The 18679-nt window shown below is 44.9% G+C and overlaps 1 protein-coding gene across 2 annotated transcripts in view; it reads left to right on the top strand.

Moving 5' to 3' along the window:
- The window catches only part of Lrr (capping protein regulator and myosin 1 linker 1 leucine rich repeat protein), an 80854-nt gene that overhangs the window by 26248 nt on the left and 35927 nt on the right, over window positions 1–18679 (top strand). Inside the window, exons 9-16 of one of the 2 annotated variants that reach the window (XM_077686833.1) lie at window positions 539–627; window positions 719–813; window positions 1309–1350; window positions 11049–11236; window positions 11318–11395; window positions 13389–13576; window positions 13809–13960; window positions 15449–15548. In XM_077686833.1, the coding sequence (XP_077542959.1) occupies window positions 539–627; window positions 719–813; window positions 1309–1350; window positions 11049–11236; window positions 11318–11395; window positions 13389–13576; window positions 13809–13960; window positions 15449–15548 (932 nt within the window). The remainder of the gene's footprint in view (window positions 1–538; window positions 628–718; window positions 814–1308; window positions 1351–11048; window positions 11237–11317; window positions 11396–13388; window positions 13577–13808; window positions 13961–15448; window positions 15549–18679) is intronic. The other variant, XM_077686834.1, reaches the window with a different exon arrangement.

Below are 18679 nucleotides of genomic sequence, written 5' to 3' on the forward strand. Positions count from 1 at the left end.
GGACACATGCATGCAGTCGACTTTAAACGAAGACTGAGAAGCCTTAAAAATAGATTCAGCCTGTCAGATTTTCCCGTAGTGTTTTTTCGATTATTATTGTTTTTTGAAATATTTAAAAGTGATATGAAGTGAGAGGTGGTGGTGATGTTGACATGTGCATATTTTTCAGAGAAACCAGACATCGATCTTACATTAACTGAGTGCCATCTTTTGTGCTTTTGAATGATTTGTGCTGCTCTCATAAAGCTTAAGAAAGCCAGCTTCAGCACTTGTGCTTGCTTGGATGGCAGACTGTTTCATTGCTACCAGACCTTTCAGAAATAGAAAAAAAAAAAGTGTGAAAGGAGGTATTACTGTAATGGCTTGATGGGCGAATAATCTCAAATCCCATTGCAGGCCCCCCACTTCGGAAGCGTGTCTATAGGAAAACCATTCACGCATTGATTTTGCACTTTTTTTCCATCAGAATTAATTGGGAGCAAGCTAATAAAAGTAATTTTATTTGCAAGTTTTATTGGTGCGCTTGATTGAATTTCAGGCTTCAGAAGCGCTTGAACAAGTACTCCAGATGATGAAGCGTTCTGTTTCCCTGGAGGAGCTGTACCTGGATAACACTGGCATAAAGTGGTGCGTGTTTTATCGCATTCTTGATCCAGCCACAGGTTGTGCTGAAAAGTTGGTACTTTCTGTGGGTACTGACTTTCTGCAACTGTTTCAGGGAGTTTGCGCATAAACTTTCCATGACTTTGATTGCCAACCCCAACTCTCCTCTGAACTCGTTGGACCTCTCCAACAACTTGATTGAAGACAAGGGTATGAGGATGTTTTTCCCCCTTGGTGTACACGTGACAGTGTGTGCGTACTGTGGGCTGTAACTTGCAGTGCAGGTGTTTCTATAAGCTGTGCTAGAAGTGCGTCCTCTCAGATCTGGTGATTATTTCCTTCAAAACATGTTTTGAATTTTCTCTCTTGCAATGATTAGGAAATGATTAGCACACTTCATGCTGGCATTTCGCAACATGTAATGATTTTTACCTGCTTTTTTTTTTTTTTTTTGGGGGGGGGGGCAAGAGAAGAGATGGGAGATTTTTAAAATTCTTTTACCAAAGAAAGTTCTCTTGCTAAAATTAGCAGATCTTATTTTCACTGCATCTGTTCTAATAGTCATTTGTAATGATTAAGCATAGTCTTTATATTCAACGACAGGTTGAGTGCAGTTTCAAAGTGTGCTTTCGTTGCTGTAATACTGCAGCGTTCTTCTTTCGTGCCGCACAAATGTGTTGTATGCACTTGTTCCTTCATGTACAGGGCTCAATAGTCTGTGTGGGATCATTGCCAAAATTACTCAAGGTCTGATATTCCAGTTCTTGTGTATGCATGTTTTGTTATTGCATATTTTATGTGTTGGCATGATGCTTTGGCAGCCCTTTAACACTTGCACATATTGCTCTGTGTTATTCTGGCTGAATAGTTTTTTTTCCGTGTAGAGTTCCTCCTTCAGGCAAGAGGTGAATGGAAATCCATTTTGCCCAGCCTATCCAGCCTGAACATGTGCATCGTTTGAATGCACAGCTGCAGAAGTTACCTCTTATGTATTGGATATTGTTTAACATAGACTGTGCGCATTAAAATGCATTTGGTTTAATTTTTTTTCGCTTAATATTTTTTTATTGATACACATCTTAACTTTTTGTTATATTACATAGCCGATGCTAGTCTGAAATTCTCTTGGCAACCCGCTGCGGTGGCTCAGTGGCTAAGGCGTTGCGCTGCTGAGCACGAGGTTGCGGGTTCGATTCTCGGCTACAGCGGCCGCTTTTCTGATGGAGGTGAAAAGCAAAACCGCCCGTGCGTACGAGGTTTTGGCGCACGTTAAAGATCCCCGGGTGGTCAAAATTAATCCGGAGCCCTCCACTACGGCATGCCTCATTGCTTTTGCGTTGCATCGGCGCGTTAAACCCTACAATCAACCAACCAATTCTCTTGGCAGGTTCTCAATAAGCTTTCACTCAGCTGCTGCCTCCTGACGTTTAATGAAACTATTCATGTAGCTTTTATTTATTTGTCGCTTCAACAACTTTATTAGTAAAGCAAGCGCAAAACCTATTGGGCAAAGGTCTTGTTATGTGACATTTACGTTATTGTATAGAACCAAGCTAAAGGGGTAGTTGCCAGCCATACACTCACTTTCACGTACCTGGTTGCAGCAGGAAAGTGCTGTGCTCGTTCAGTGGATTTTCAGCCCTGTAATACAATACACTGTCGCAATAACTGGGAATTCTAAGTTTTTGCAAAAGACTCCACTAAGGAATTCCCTCTTGTTTGTTGCACTGCTGTTCACAGCACGGCTCAAAGCACAGCTTGTTACTTGCTACCAGCATTGTTAGCACACTTCATGCCATGCGTGTCAATGGGGGGCTAGTAATGCCATGTCTTGATTTATTTTTTTTAAATTATGCTTGTCTTAAAGGGGCCGTGCAGACAAAATAAAAGTTTGTTTTATTCGAAAGATTTTGTTTTTTATAGTGCCCCCAGTGCTTGTCCGGAAGCAAACTATGCTTTATTCACTGAGAAATTAATCTAAGTTAAAATTTTGATTCTCCCACCAAATCATGTGTTTTCATGACGCCTGCAATGGCATTACAAGAACAGGACTTCAAGCTGCTATGGAGCCTTGTTTACCGTTAGTCAACCTAGATGGAGCTACCATACCGTGGCAGGCCGTTTTTCTGCCTTAGCTTTGTTTTTGACCGTATTTGTACCTGGCTTGTTTTTGTTAAGGTAGAAAATAATCGTTTCGCGAAACATTGTGTTCGCTCTGCAAATATGGCCATGTAAGACACCATCGCTTACACCATTCAGCCAGTGTTGTCCGAGACAACCCCAAAGCGCCGCAGCTAAAACTAGCATAGTGCGCGTAGTACCAACAGCAGTACGCATCGGTACTTCTATGTTTCTTCCGCTGTTTACCCCACCATTCCTACTGCTATAAAAAGAATGTGCCCTAAATTTAAGCGCAAATAGCTTGTTCGGCAAGCTTATAAGCCCTGCCCTAATTTGCGTTTGCTTTTGCCAGCTTCAACCAATCGCAGAGCTGGCTGATATGACATCGTAGGTTCTGTTGTGGGAAATGAGCTAGTGGGTCGCATGGCCATTCCCTTTTTTCCTAATTATATAGCTTATTTGAGTGACGTTTGTGTTAAAAGTGGTGTCAGTATGATTCTAACGAGGCAATCTTTCGAATGAACCAAACTTGTCTGCATGTCCGCTTTAATTGCATGTCTGTTATAGACACTTCAAGGCTAGAAAATTGACTGTCATTGCCAGCCTTGTTGCAATCACAAGTTGATCTGACTGCATTTGCAAAGAGTTGCTTGTGGTTCTAGCAAGAATGTCAGCCTTTCCTTGCACAAGTGCACCTTTAGGATCATGAAGTATGTATGGTGGAGGTGATGAATGGTCAGATAAAAACAAATTATTGTTTGAAGTTGAATTGAGCTTGAGGAATCATCAGTAAGGTGGTAGCGAAGTTGTACTGGTGGAGAGCACAGCTTTCACTTGGTATTTCAAAATACCTCGTTATACCTGTTATTTTATTGTTGCACGACAGTTCGTATCACATGCATGACAGAAGCATCTCTTCTGTGTGGCGCACTTGGCAAGGAGGTTGGCACATGGAAAAAAAAATTGAATAATGAATGGTTTTGTCACATGTACAGAAATTCTAATCCATTTCTCCTGCAATGTATGCTAATGATGTTCAAGTGTGTCAAGTAAAAGACATTAGCAGAGTCCTTCAATGCTTTTATGGTCATGAAATTCCCACCCAAGTTTTGTTTGGGGACAAAGGCTACCGTTAGGTGTGTCACCGCAGATTGGAGGGCATCCAGCGGTCGCCGCTGGTCCATTTTCTTACAGCCACGCGGCAGAACCTGCACCCGTCATTGGCGACACTTTCTCTGTAGAAACGTGTTGTTGGTAATTATGCCCTCTAGACTGCTACAAAATGAAGCCGGCAGGAGTCTTACAATTGCAGCCCTACTGGGGATCTGTATCAGGCAGAACGCACACTCGAATTGTCTGATGTCTGCGTTTGATTCTGAGAAATTTCTCAGAAGTCCCCCACGCGTGGGAGACTTAAGGGCGAGTTGGGTCTCAAGATGGTTGAAATTCCTACCTTAGGTTAGATTAATTGCATAACTAAGGCTGTACGAAATGCAGACTGAGGAAAAATACAACACGAATGGGAAAGCGCTTTCCCATTCGTGTTGTCTTTCCTCATTCCCGTCTGTGTTTTGTGCAGCCTTTGCGGCGCAATTAATTTAAACTAGGTTTGACATCCACCATCTAGCCCAGAGAAGTGCTTTGCTAAAACGCTTCCCTGACCCTTGCTTGCGCTCCTCATAGCCTTGCCCAGCCGCAGCCCTCAACCTTAAATCGCTTTCATAGCACGCCATCGAAGCTCTGGAAATGGCGCTGTTCATGAAAATTCACGTGCGTCGAAAGCCTAAATGGCTTGGCCGTAATGCTCCCTTCTTGCATGCCATAGGGGGCAAGTTTGAGACATTTTTTTTAACCCGGCATGATTTGGATATAGTAAGTGACACGCAGAACTAATTTCTGATACCTGCTAGAACCCAGCTCGCGCAAAAAGCAGGAGAGACATAGTATCAGCGTGGTGCGAAAGGAAGACCTTGCAGCATTTCTTTGAACCGCTGAAAGTCATGAAATATTGATCACTATGAAACGAAGACTACTCTCGTGAGTTTCCTTGTTTCTGATGCCATCAGAAACAAGTTGGTTGTAGAATTCAAGTTTAGAATGGGAGTGGCAGTTGAGGCATTTTTTTTATTAGTTCTCAGTTGCTCGTTATGTGTGTGCTCACAAACTCATTCACTGCAAACATTTATATATTCAATATATTCACATTTTTATACATATTAATTTTGCATAAAATAATAACATATTTGACATAGTTAGTCATATGTTGATGAGGCCTTTTTATTTGGCAAAGTTATTTCTGGCCTATTATCCCCAGAAACAAAGGTCATCCGAGTGATTAAAAAAAAATGTCTGAAAACTATAAGGTGGTTTTAACCAGCTCCCTTTACAGTCCGACAATGTGCCTGACCAAAAACAACCCTCCTCCTCCCCCCCCCCCCCTTCCCCCCAAAAGAAATGAAGACAGAAAGAGAAGGCAATGCTGAAAAAGAAAGAAGTCTCCACATCTCCTCTCACTGGCTTAGCTTTCGCCTTCACTCGCTCGGCCTTATGAACGAACCGCTGTCCTAGAGACCTTATTCTTTCCTAGATTAAAAGAATGTTGGAAACACTTCAGAAAAAAAAAAAAGTGATTGAATCCTCTTTCTTAGGAATCGGTAAAACACGAAAGTGAAATGTGCCTTCACAGGAGCAGTTGAATATTTATTGTGCATCGATATGAACTTGCACATTGCAATTTATATTTCTTCAGTATGGTACTGTTAGACGCATCAACATTAGACACTGGATTACACGTGCCGGAGCATTGCATAAATCTGATTGAAACACCAGGTGCTTCCAAACCGTGCGAACGAAATCGAACGGGTTGTCAACGAATTGTTTGGTGAAGTCACGGTCTGCTACAGGGAAAGGAGCAGGATTTGCGGGTCAGCAGCAGTCCTGTAGATGTGCTTGGCGAGCAATGTCCTGCTGGAAGGTCGCTTCGGCAAAGGTGCGACCACTTTGATCCTGCTCCGGGGCGTGTACAGCAGATGCTTGCATTGCGACGAGCTCAGCTTGTGGAACACGAGAGGCAGAGTTCTTAGCTTGAACCGTGAATGCACATCCGGCTGTGGTCGCTCGTACAGCGGCGAGGCTTGAAAAGCGTCGTGAGGGGGAAAAAAAAGATGAAGAATAACCAGAATATTCATTGCAAACATGTGTGAATGTGTTGTGCTTCCTGCTGGCATGTCTCTCGTCGCACCAAAGTAGTCAGGAGAGCAACGTTCGCCAGTTGGCATCGTTGCCTTTCTGCCTTAATGCAACAGTTTTTAGATGCGATGCATCTCTTGCTCGCGGGTATGTCCCTCCAGCGTCGTCGTTGCGGCGTTGTCCGCACGCTCACTGCACATGCGCAACTCTCCTTCGTTCTTCTCTCCGACAGCTGTGTGCAACACTCTCACTCCGTCTCATTATCATAACAACAGCTGCGTGTGTGCGCTTCGCTGCTCTGGGTGCGTGCATGTGTGCGCATGCGCGCAACTCTCCCCCCCGGCTCCTCTCCTTTCAAAAGCGGGAATGTAAGTGGGGGAGCGCACGGCGCCGGATCAGTCCAGTGCTCGCTCTTGCACTTGACTTGACTTTGCTTGACGATACCTCCGTGCAAGATCTTCCGATGGAGACGTGATGGAAGCGACAAGTCCCTTCAACGAGTGGACTGATGCAATCCAATACCAGCGTCAGTCCAAACGCTCCCCCCTGATGCGTCGCATCACATCAGGGTTCCCTCACAGGAAGATGGGTGTAATTTCTTACATGGGACCATGGTGGAGAAATAATAAGTTATTTCTCCACCGTGCACGGGGCCATCACACCTCCAGCATAGGAGGTGGATAAACACCGCAGCTTACGCTCCTATACACTGCCCTATCGAGGCATCAACTATCGGTGCTCGTTAGCATCACGATGCACTACTTCGCTTCACCTCTGCTAGACTGTCTGAATAGAGAATGTTATAGGGAAGGATATAAGGCGCGTTCGTAGAGCTATACAGCCCTGAGTTCATGGCCCAGTTGGCAGAGCGTTTCACACCTACCATTGCAGCCAGGGGGATTGTGGACTTGAATCCTAGCGCCGCCGCATCAGTGGAACTTTTTCTGGCGATGTAATTTCCGTGACGGATGTGATGTTGGTGAGGTCTTGCAGCACCTCGGCATGTAACAAATTTGTTAAAAAGTGGACTTCTTTCTGCTGTTGTGCCCAAAAAATGCAATGTGCATCCGACCCTTAAAGCAGAAGTTCAGTTGTTGAGTATGCTCTCTACAATGTCTGTGCACACATTGACGCACTATTTTTCGCCATTCACGACTCATTTGCCAAGCTGGTGTGAAAATGTTTTTTTTTTTACATCCGCGTACTTGAAGTAAACAAAAGCTAAATTCACTAACTTTTTGGGGGGAATGGCACACTTCTATCTCACGCGCAGCGTTTCAGAAAAAGAGCGAAATAGCAATGCTTTGTCGTCGTTCCCTCTGTAGTCACATCGGAAGCCGGAAACTCTGCAAGTTAACGGCATGACCGTGCACTTGAGATTCTTTGCCAGTGAAAAAAATGTCAAGTCAATTTTCAGCGCCACACGACATGAAAAGCGTACACTCCGCATAGAGCGTGCATTCTCTGCTGAGCGTCCCTCTGACCACTTCCCTGGCTGCCCTACAATCAATGTCAGCCTCGGAGTGCTACCTCCTTGGGAGTTTCATGACCAGAAAAACATTGAAGGACTCTGGCATCAGTATTGAGGTACAACTGTTTGAAGCGTTTGGAACAAGGTAGTGTCCAAGGGCTGGTGGCTTATAGCTATTGTGGTGCGTTTTTGAGTAAATCTCACAAAAACTTTAAAAAACACTCCCTGATAAATTTTTTAGCGGTTCTGATTTATCTGAACAGACTTTATTTCTGGAGGGTTTTAGGTTGGAGGAATGAAGTGGGATTTTTTTTTTTTTCTAAACTTGCGGCCAATTACAAATCGTGTTACTAAGCAGGTAAATGGTTGTGGTATTACTAGGAGGTGGGAAAAATTCTTATGCACTCTCACCACTCAATGTGGAATGGCAGAGGGAAGGGACCATAGTGGCATGTTGTGTGTGGCATTGCAGGTGCTGCCACATGAAATTTCTTTTCATGTATGCTAGTTTAGGAATGTGGTAGAGGCTTCAACATGGCCTGACTGGTGTAAAAGGGTGTGCTGGGTGCAGTGAAAGTACCTGCCCGTATACTCTTTGTACTGCTGACCTGGGTGGCCTATTTCCATTGTCAAATGGTGATTATTGATTTCGACCAAAATGCACTATTTGAGGTTGTAAATTCGGGTGTAGTGCTTGGGCTAGAATGGTTTCTAAGTGGCTCGGTGGGCTGTTGGTTGTGGCTGGGATGATCTGGAGCGTCCTCAGGTGGTTCCTCAAGACGAGAGATTAAAAAGACAATCTGCTGATCTTCACATTTTCTTTGGCTGTTGACCAAGAACTTGCGGTTGCGGTGTGCTGTTCCCCTTTCAGTATTCATCCAGTAAGACCCCGGAGGTACTGGAACTGCTAGTGACATTGCTGTAAGAGCTTATGTCTGCCACACAAATGTTGTGGGCCGGAAATAAAACAAAGCCACTCTGCTGATTGTCATTAGCTGAAGCCTTAAGGCTACTTTTGGTGAATCTGGCTATGAAGTGTTGTCCAAATTGGCCGTTCCATCTCTTTCGACAATTCAATGATGGGAGGACAGGTCTCTTGTGTCGATTTTTCTTGTGGCCCATGAGAATTTCATCGGGGCTGATGTCGTTCGCTCGGATGCCGAGATAGGCCTTGAGAGGGAGACAACGATCCTTTCCTTTTGTCAGAAATTGCTTCACCATCTGTGTCATTTTTTCAGCTTTGCCATTCACACGTGAATACCGAGGCCATCTAGCAAACATGCAGTCAACTTTTGGGTAATGGGATGGTAATATGCATCTAGAATGTATTGTCAGCTATTTAGCTGTCCCATGAGTTGCCAAGGATGCTTCATTGTTGCTGCAGGCATCAGTTCGAAGTATTGCGGTTAGTGTTGCAATTAGGGTTCCTGTGGGCAATGGTTAACGAGGTATGTAGAGGCTAACCTGTGCCTTGACTATAGTTGCAATGCAAAAATTGCGTTTCACCACCATGGAGGCTAACCTGTGAGCAGCGTTTCGTGTGTCTCGCACTTCAGCAAGCATTCCATAATGGCAAAGCATTTACCTACCTCTGCACAAAGGAAGCTACTTTGACGGAGACCGTGTCTGGCGAGCCTTGCATTAAGCGTCTGGCCCATGTGGCAACATGCTTCCCTGGCACGATCACCGTCTAGTAGTGAACTCTCAGTAGGCACATTTGTTATGTAACTTCAGCAGTAGGAGGAAAGGGGTTCCGGAAAATGGCCCCAGATTTACTCTTGGTTTCCGTTATCGGTGATATGAGTAGGGAGAGATGGAAGGCACACGCAGTGTAAAGGGGTAGTCTACACGAACAGCGGCATTCTTTTTTCCTGCTCCCTGTACCCAGTGGGAATGAATTTTCTGTGCTATGTACAGAAAGCCTTGTATTGTGGCACATTAAAAAATAACTCCTTTATTTCCTCAAAATAAATTTACTCTCGGAAGCCTGTTCTGAGTTTACCCAAAGTAAACTCCGAAATGAGACGCCACTCCAAGGCTCCAAGAATAATGTGTATTTTGAGCTTAGCTTCTGATGTTTTCTCCCTGTAAATTCCTGGGCAGTAGAATAGACAAGATTCAGACATTTTTAATGGCGTGCCTCGCGGAGCTGCGAGTACATCTTGACCAAAATTTTAAGACCACTCTTGCTGCCGTCCTCACAGCACCGTTTTGCGGTTTATAGGACATCATTGGTTGATCTGAAACGGGTTCATGGTCACCTCTTTTACAGCTGTGCATGGTGCAGGTGCACAGTATGTTTTCCGAAACAATTCTGGCTCATTACTTCCACAGCAGAATGAAGGTTTACTGTTCCCAGCGGGCTTCTGACTGCGCTTAGATTTTACAATTGGTGAAAACAAGTAAACGAAGCAGGCCTAATGAAGTACATATTCCTAGCTTGTTCTCTAGTTAACTAATAGGATTAATGAGACAATGTGAATGTAGGGCTGTGTTATGCCTGGGTCATGCTTTCCTTTCCAAATATGTAGGAACATGAATATTCCAAACTTGTCACTTTTGCCAGAAAGATCAACATTACTGCCGGCAACATGTTGAGTGTTAATTATGTTGTTGGCTTAAAAGGCCCAGGAAGGGAAGTTTGATGCATGCATGTGCTTGTAGGAAGAAGCCAGTTATAGACCTTGTTGCATACTATTTAAAGCTAATATAAAATCAAACTATCGGGCAGTGGAAAAATAGAAAAGCAGGAATGATTGTTCGCAGGCCAAAAGTTTGAGAAAGCTAACTAGGTTTATAACATGTGAGTCACCTCCTGTGTTTATTCTATGGCTTTTGTAACAGGCTTATTACTGTGTGCCACTAATAGTACAAAAGTAGTATTGAGTCAGTTTTAGCTTCAACAGTCTTATGTTACAGAATACTTGCGGGTTTCATTGTTTATCGAAGTCCACCAATAATGCTTGGCTTGAGTCCTCTGTTTGTCCCAGAAGCATTTTTTTTTTTATAAAAAGCACGCTCGAATGCCAGGCAGACACAGCATGGCAGTAGTAGCCTTGTAGTTGAGCATGTTAGTGTGTCCTTGTTGCACACTTGCATGGACTGTCTCATTGTGTGGCAATGCACTGCTTTTGCCTGGCTGACTCATTCGGCCCTGATGTTCAGTAAGACAAATTCAGTGGTCTCGATTTGCTCAGTTAATGTGCAGCACTGCTTCTGTTCCCGCCCCAAAGGTTTATGCGAGAGTAATGTGGGTGTTTTTCTGGTTAAATTCTGTAATCCAGATATACAAATATATAATTTTACTTTTTACTGGACTCAGTGGCAGTGATAGGTGATGCAAGCTTTAAATTCTGAAAGATGAGCAGTTTGATAGTTCCACGACCTTATTTTTTGTGTGCTCTGTGTAATATATTATTTTGTCCTGTGCAAGGTATTTTGGAGATGTGCCTGTGCTGTTTACTTACCAGGGGCATTGAAAGAAGAGATGCTGGTCTTTTAAAGATGTATTGGGATATGCATCTGGCTGCTGCTTCTTCCGCTGCTGCTTTGTGTGCCTCTTGTAATTGTATATTTTGGTGGCACTGACTGTCTGCCCGCAAGGTGCCTATCAGCAACGTGCCGTGCGTCGACCCAACCGTTCTTATTGGATCTGTGCTTCCAGGGGTCGGTCAGCTTTGTGGCCCACTGGGGAAGCTGCACAAGGGACTAAGCTACCTGAACCTCGCCCGCACGGGAATCACTGCCAAGGGCGTCAACACTCTTGCTCATGCACTTTCTTTGAACCGTTCCATGCCCTCCAACCTTACGTACCTTAACCTCAGCGACAATGTCTTCAAGGACGACATCAATGTGAGCACTCCTGCCTCTTCTTGGCTGAGCCATTCATTCCAGTGCACAGTCGAGAAAACTCAAGTGTTGCTGCTGTTTCAGAACCTGTACAACTACTTGGCGCAGCCAAACTCTCTTGTCCATTTGGACTTGTCGGGCACGGAGTGTGCACTGGAAACTGTAAGCAGCCCTTTTTTTTTTCCCCTTTGTGTCTCTGTTTTGCATGTGCAGTTAGCACACAGTTCGTGCGTAATGGGCGTTCTTTATTCCTTACGTAGCTGGCGCCCCTTACCAGCGGCAGTGAGCATTTGCAGGCTTGAGTCGGTCAAAAGAGCCAGATCCAATATCTGATATTGCTTCTGTAAGCAAATGTTGGCATCTTGGCAACATTGTTCCTGCATGAGCAGTATGTCACATGTTTTATGCCTTATGCTTGACACAGAGCACCAAACACATTAGCCAAAGGTTTGCCATTGGTGCTGTCAAGTGGCATCCTCGATTTGCCAGTCCTGGATAATCCGTGGGCTGTCCTAGGATTGACTGCCTTTGGACTGGAGGTCCCGTAGGAATGTATGAGAAAATTTGACACCGGATCGCTACCCAGGCAGTCCGCAGACAGTCTGGGTGAGCATAACGTAGTAGAGGGGTTCACTAGGTCAATGAAAACAAGGAAAAAGGAGCTCATTAGTCTGCTCAATTTTCAAAACTCGTTACTGGAAAAACAAGCTCAGACTAAATACTTACGCCCTAGGGGTGTGCTAATATCATTTTGAATTATTTGGTATTCGATTCGATCCAAACAACACTTTTATTATTTGAATATTCGAATCTCCCTAAATTCTTTAAAAGGTATTCAGAATGTTTCTCAACTGTACAGTCGCAAAGCATATTGTCACGATTTAGCCCCACGTTCGTGAACCTGGGAGGGTAGGGATACCCTTAAACCGTTGGTTTATGATTTTGCTTTATGGTATTTGGTATTCAATAAAGTTGCAGTTTCTGCATCTGCAGATGTTGAAAACTTTAATTTTACGAAAAACAGTAAGTATTGGTATTCGAAAAATATTTCAGGCTATTTGAACTTGGTTTTTATTATTTGTATTTGCTTTGATTTTTAAAACATATTCGTACTCCCCACTCATCGTACATCAATCTATCAATAGTGCTGTAAGAACATTTTCCTCGGTGTAGTTGTCCAGAGAGGATCGAACATTTGCTTAGCGTTTGACCAAGGTACAGTAGTGAGCGAAAGAACCTTGAGGCAGCGTTACTACTTCGACACTCGCCCTCTGTCCGAATAAAAGATTTTGGCCACATGGGCTGACAACAGGAAGCAAAACCTAGCTGTTAAAGTCCTTCTTATATTCCTTTGACTCCTCTCTGGATTCTCGGCTCCGAGTTGCAAAAACTAAAAACAGACTGCGGAATAATGTCTCATAATTTTTTTTTATATGGACGATAATCATGTACTCAAAAGTGAACTGCGATAACATGATTCGGCACCCCATTGCATGTGAGACGTTTGTCTTACTGCACGGGCATAGTTCATTCGTCAATTTCACTGTCATTTTTCATGCCTTCCGTATTCATTCCTTTGTCTTTTTGTCCCCCGTACCCACGCCCCAGTGGGAAGTAGCAGGCCCAAGAACAGTTTCTCAGTCCGACTTCTCCTTTTCAATAAACACATTCTCTCTCTCTCTTTCTCTTTCTCTCTCTTGGTTACCATTGGTTGCTTAGCTTATGACTGTGTGAGTGCTACAAAATGTCACGGGTTTTGATTGATGCAATGTTCTGCATGAGTGATTCAAGATAATTACTAACTGATGATCTCTGCTCCTGTGAATTTGAAAATTTATTAGCATGGTGCAGGAAGAGTTTTTGAGTGCAATGTTGCAGATTTGATTCCAGTCTGCTGGTTTTTCCATTGCTCTTTAGTTAAGGCAAATATTTTACATAGGTTTAGCACTTACAACCCCAATTTGAACTTTTTTCTTTTGTATATGTATGCTTGTAGAAACTGTACCCTAACTCGGAAGTCCAGTCAATACTAATTAGTCTGCAATTTTTTCGTTCTTCATATGCATTGAGCATGCAATGATTGCTAGGCCTGTCCATCTCCTCCAGGCTTTTTCCCCAGGCCAGCGACTAACTGGCCCAGTTCCACTGCTTTCAGGTGTTTGGTGCACTGCTGCGAGGCTGCACGCAGAAGCTTGAGGAGCTGAACCTGTCCCGCAATGTCTACAGCTCCAAAAAGAGTAAAGAGGTGCTGGTGCCGCCCTCGTTCAAGACCTTCTTTTCGAGCACCGTTGCTCTGCGTCATCTCAACATGGCCAACGTCCGCATGCCCATGGAGGCACTCAAGTGAGTGGCGGCTCTGGCGTGCCCCCTGTGAGAGGCTTGGATCCCTCTGAGCAGCTGAGCTGACTTCCCGAAACGTGGCCTCTATTCTATGCCTTGATGCAGTGAAATGGTGCGGCAGCATGTGGCCAATCTATGGAGGCCTATGATTGTACCCCTGATGCTTGTTTCTGTAAATGTTTTGCCCGCTGCCAAACTCTCTTGTCAACATGTTGGCGCGATCTGTTTCTCGCAGAGCCATGCTGCTGGGCCTTGCCTGCAACGAGATCCTCACCGAGGTGTGGCTTGACCTGAGCTGCAACGACCTGAAGACTCAAGGTGCGCTGGTGCTCGAGTCCTGCCTGCCAGGGATCCGCTGCCTGTACAGCTTGGACATCAGCGAGAACAGTGAGTCCCCGCCACGGCGCCCGACTCTCACCTGCACGACCCAGTGCAGTGAGCATTTTATGCAATGGCTAGTACATTGCAGAAGGGCCAGAAAGGGAAGAAACTTTCTGAATTCTGAGCATGTCATTATGTGCACCATTTAACACCTTTTCAATTCACATGCAATTGAAAAGGTGTGTGAATGTCGTTTTAAAGGTGGAGCTATGGAGGAAGAAAATGTTTAGAGCGAGCGATTTGAATGCCTTCATATGAAAATAATTTTTTCTGCTCTTTAATGTTCTGCGAACAGTGTGGTAAACTGTGGAGGGGAAAAAAAGGTAATAAAAAAATATAGTGTAAACCACAGTTGGCCGACAAAATGAAGGTTAAGTAGAGTTTGAAAGAAACTTGTCTCACAAGTTTCGGAGTTCCGCATGATGCTGTAGACTCAGGTTTAGCCCTTATTGTTCAGAATGGGAAGCAAGCAGGAAAAAATGCCCAGCATTTTCCAACCTTGAGCAAGGGCAGTTCATATTTCAACTGTGTGGAAGCCACCGAGCAGCATTGGGTTGATGCAGAACCTGCAGCTTACACAGCGGACTGCTTTTTGTCGAGTAAAAAGGCCCTGAAATTAAAAACATTCTCAAACTTCAAATGGTTTTTTCTCAATTAACATTTTTGCTAGGTTCGTACAACACAGTATTTATTTATTTATTTAATACATATTGCACTCCTGCAAGGACCAAGCTGGAGGACCAAGCAGGACCAAGTTTTAGCCTGCCATTTAGGAAAACTGATTTCCATACTGCATAGCCTGAACTTAAAAGATGATTTCTAGACAGGTAGTTTTAGTGCTTTGTTTTTTCTGAATTTTCAAGAGGAAGAAATTGGACTTGTGGAATGTGGGTATGAGGCACGATGAAGGGGCCATCAAGGAATGCATTGTTTACAAAATAGCGTAAAATCTTATTATTCTGGGCCGTGTGTCTTCTAGGCAGCTACCCTTGCAGCAAGAATAGATGAATTTTCAGTATATTTAAAATGCTTTCTGCAGGGTTAATGTACAATTAAGGCAATTTGGACTGCTTAGGTTAGAATTTTGTTTGCTTTCATCCAGCCCTTACTCCATATTGGTAATGTGACAGTTATTATTATCACTGTCTGTGCAAAATGTAGTTTGGCTTTGTTAAGCTGGATAGAAATGGCAGAGGTTTGGAAAAATCTAAATCAATTTGTTGTGAAATAAACCTGACATTAGTTGGTTTGTGGTGACTAAGCGTGAAGCCATCAACTCCAGCCTTCTTTTCAGGTAAACATCTTAAACTACTGGTCGTGCATGCCCATTTTGTGCAGAAGTTTGTTTTACTGTGTCACCTTTTGCAGACAACTGCTTATTATTTGGCGTGCATTTGCTTTTGCTTGCATTTAGCATGCATCGCAAGTATGATAACTGTGTGGTGTGGTCAGCCTGCTGTTTGCTAACACCAGGCACCTTTTTCCTTTCCCCAGATTTTGACCAAGATTTGGCCAACATTGTGGCAGCTGTGGGAAAAAATCAGTCTATCAAACGGCTTTCCATTGGCAGGAACTTCACTAACATGAAGACAAAGTAAGGGGGCATTAGTATTTGGGTGTCATGCTACTGCAGGATAAATATTTTGCAGCATTTCGTCTCTACATCTAGCCATCACACTCGTCTCGACTGAATTTACTTATGAGTCTTGCTGTGGGCAAACAATTTGTAGTTAGTGAAATGGCACCAGCTGCCGCTAAGTGTATTCACAGTTTGCGAGATGGCTGTTGTTCAAGTGCTGACTTCACGTTCTACTGTAACCTTGTATTCAGGAAAACTGAGCAGAACCAAGATTGTATGAGTAGTGAATAATGTACACCTAACGTCTCTTACTATGCAAGTTTGTATGAGATACATGATTTGAGCCCACAGACAGTTCCAAAAAGGGCACTGCCACCTGCATATGCAGCGCCATCTAGTAGCTGAGTGATTTTCTGGCCCTGTTGGCTTGTGCATTTCCGCCGCGGTGTGTGCGCACCATTGCTGACTCACTGTATTTTTTAAGCTGGCGCCATTTTACGTTCTGTCCTGACATACTTTAGGTGGGGAAGTCGTTGTTTATGTCTAACTGAAGTGATTCAGCTTGAAATGGCTTTGTTCCGGGCCAGGGTGAAGGTAAAATTAGTCTCAGAGTAGCTGGGTTAACTGTTGTTAAAGCTGCAATCAACATTGGGGGTGGATCGTACATATCTGCAAACTTCTCTGCACAGCAAGTTTCTGCTGAGGTGTTCACATGTGACAACTACCTGAGTGGCTCTACACTGAAAGACAGAAGAAATGACTATTTCTTTAAAAATTCAACAGTTGTCAGAACGAGAACCACAGCACCTGTACTGATAGCAAGCAAACAGAGGATCATGCCAGTCTAACCCGGAAGTCTACTGAGGGCTCAATACAAAGAAGGCTGTGTGACAAAGAAGACTATGACAGAGCCATACTCTCCGTACCTATTGAGCTCTGACTGATAGAAAGCTGTTTGAAAGTCTCTCATTTTGAAAAGTTGATGCCTCCAAAAGACAGCAATGGGAATTTGTCGAGATCTTTTGTGGCTGCTATTTGCAGTTTGAGCCGTGTAATTCATTGACTATTAAGTGTAATTCTAGAGCACTAGTTTATCTGTAATAGGAGGCAAAAGCGAAAATAGCATGGGCCCTCAGAGGATGCTGCACCAAATACCTCGGTGATGTCACTAGTTTCTAATGGGGATCCATGCTGCCTGTCCCTTAGAATTAAGTTTTTCACATATTTCATGATTAATATGGACTGTGGTTTTTGCTCATGTGCTAGTCAGTCATACAGGTTAAACACTCTAGCAATCCACTAAATTTACGCTGTGGACTTGCAAGTGTGTCATAGCTGGTGGTAGAGCAGATTGGGAGGGTAATGATACAAGGGAATCGTGACTTGTGAGCAGACTTTTAAATGCTCGTAATTGCCCCCTCTTCAAAAAAAAAAAACAACTCAGAATGGGTTTTAAACCCTAATTTGGAAGCATAGTTAGGCAATATTTTCAGCTCACCTGCCGTGGTTGCGCTGCTGAGCCCAAGGACACTGGTTCGATCACAGCTGCAGTTTACTGTGTGACGCTCCCCGAAAGGGAGATGGCGTCACGCTACCAACTATGTGGGTCCACGCAGAGTTGAGGGGAAATGAGACAACGCAGGCTCAAGTATACTATTTAATCAACAATAATTAGTGCTGGTGCCGGTGCGCTCACCCATTGAGAGGCTGGGACTCGGTAGAGGTGGGTCAGGTGGGCGGCTGGCGCCGGGTCATGGAGCCGGGAACTCTGTCACATGCGGCGTTGCGGTGTGCACGTGCTCCGCTGGGCCGTTGGGGGGGGTGCCGGAACTCTCGTGCCGGGTAGCGCAGGTGGTCCGTACTCCGCTGGACCGTGGACGCAGTCTCGAGATGATGCCGTTGGCTGGCTGGTCAACGAAGTTCGGGAGATTCAGAAGCCGGAGGTCCCCTCGTCGCAATTTCGGCCCGGGTTGGGGAGGGAGCACGCGATCGGATGACTCCTACGGGCGGCTTCCTCGTTCGGCCTGGCTGGATGGTGCCTAGTCGGGAGAGAGTCTCGGGGGCCTCGTTCGCTCGCCTTCTTATACCCCTCTTGGGTTGCGTACAGGGAGGGCAAGGGCGAGCTCGTTGGGGAATGCTGAGGACCGGCCGGTCATCGCCCTGCGTGTGGGCGCGCCGCCCTGCAAGCCTTCCGGGCGCTTCAAGGTCAACATTTCCGAACATGCGGGGGGCGCATGTTCTGCGCGCGCGTGGTCTTTCCTCGTGGCAGCACGTGTTTGCCCGCGCACGTGGTCTCTCCACGTGGGGGCACGTTTTTGTGTGAGCACGTGTTGTTTGCGGCAGCCAGTGGCGGCGTCCGACCGTCACAACTGCTTTTCTGATAGAGGCGAAAAGCGAACACGCCCGTGTGTCGAGATTTCAGCGCATGTTAAAGGTCCCCAAGTGGTCAAAATTAACCCGGAGCTTTCCACTACTGCGCACCTCATATCCCAGGTGTAGCTTCGGCGCGTTAAACTTTTGCAGTCCGGAACTTTTACCCACTTTCCGGCCGTTCCGGTCTGCAACTATCTTGCCAGTTTCTGACACCGCGAAGAAAAACACCGTGCAAGAAAACTTCACAGGATATTTATTTGTGCTCTTGCATTCTGCTTGCAACTTCTTTAACAATATTTGAGCACCATGTGAAGCCACTTGAAGCATTCTCCCAGGCACAGGTGACGGTTGTTACTTCAGGGTTTCCAGAAAAAGTTTCCCTCCTGCCTCCTTTTGTTTTTCAATAACTACAAACAGCACAGTCCTTGCTGCTTCGGCCTGGGAGCTTGTAGGGGGAATGGCTCGTCTCATCTGGCCTTTCCTCACACTACTCACGTGCAGAGGGGCCCCACTTTTTGGCTTGAGCCCTTAGATCACCCACCGGCTGTCTGATGAGGTTACGGCGATACTTCAGGTTTCGCTGCTCTTTCTTGGCATTATTCTGCAGCTGTGTGCACCTCCAAATGAAACTATTAACAAAAGAAACCTCCAGATGCCAGGAAAAAAGCTTTTGCCACCATTCCATTGTCTTGCGACAAAATGCGTAGCCCACAGAGTAACGATCAACACGGTGCTGTCTCCACCGCCGTCATGGTCTTCCTCACTGAAGTCAT

This window comes from Haemaphysalis longicornis, unplaced genomic scaffold (genome assembly GCF_048455015.1).
Source record: "Haemaphysalis longicornis isolate Haplotype H1 unplaced genomic scaffold, Haemaphysalis longicornis Haplotype H1 scaffold_1, whole genome shotgun sequence".
Classification (NCBI taxonomy): Eukaryota; Metazoa; Arthropoda; class Arachnida; order Ixodida; family Ixodidae; genus Haemaphysalis; species Haemaphysalis longicornis.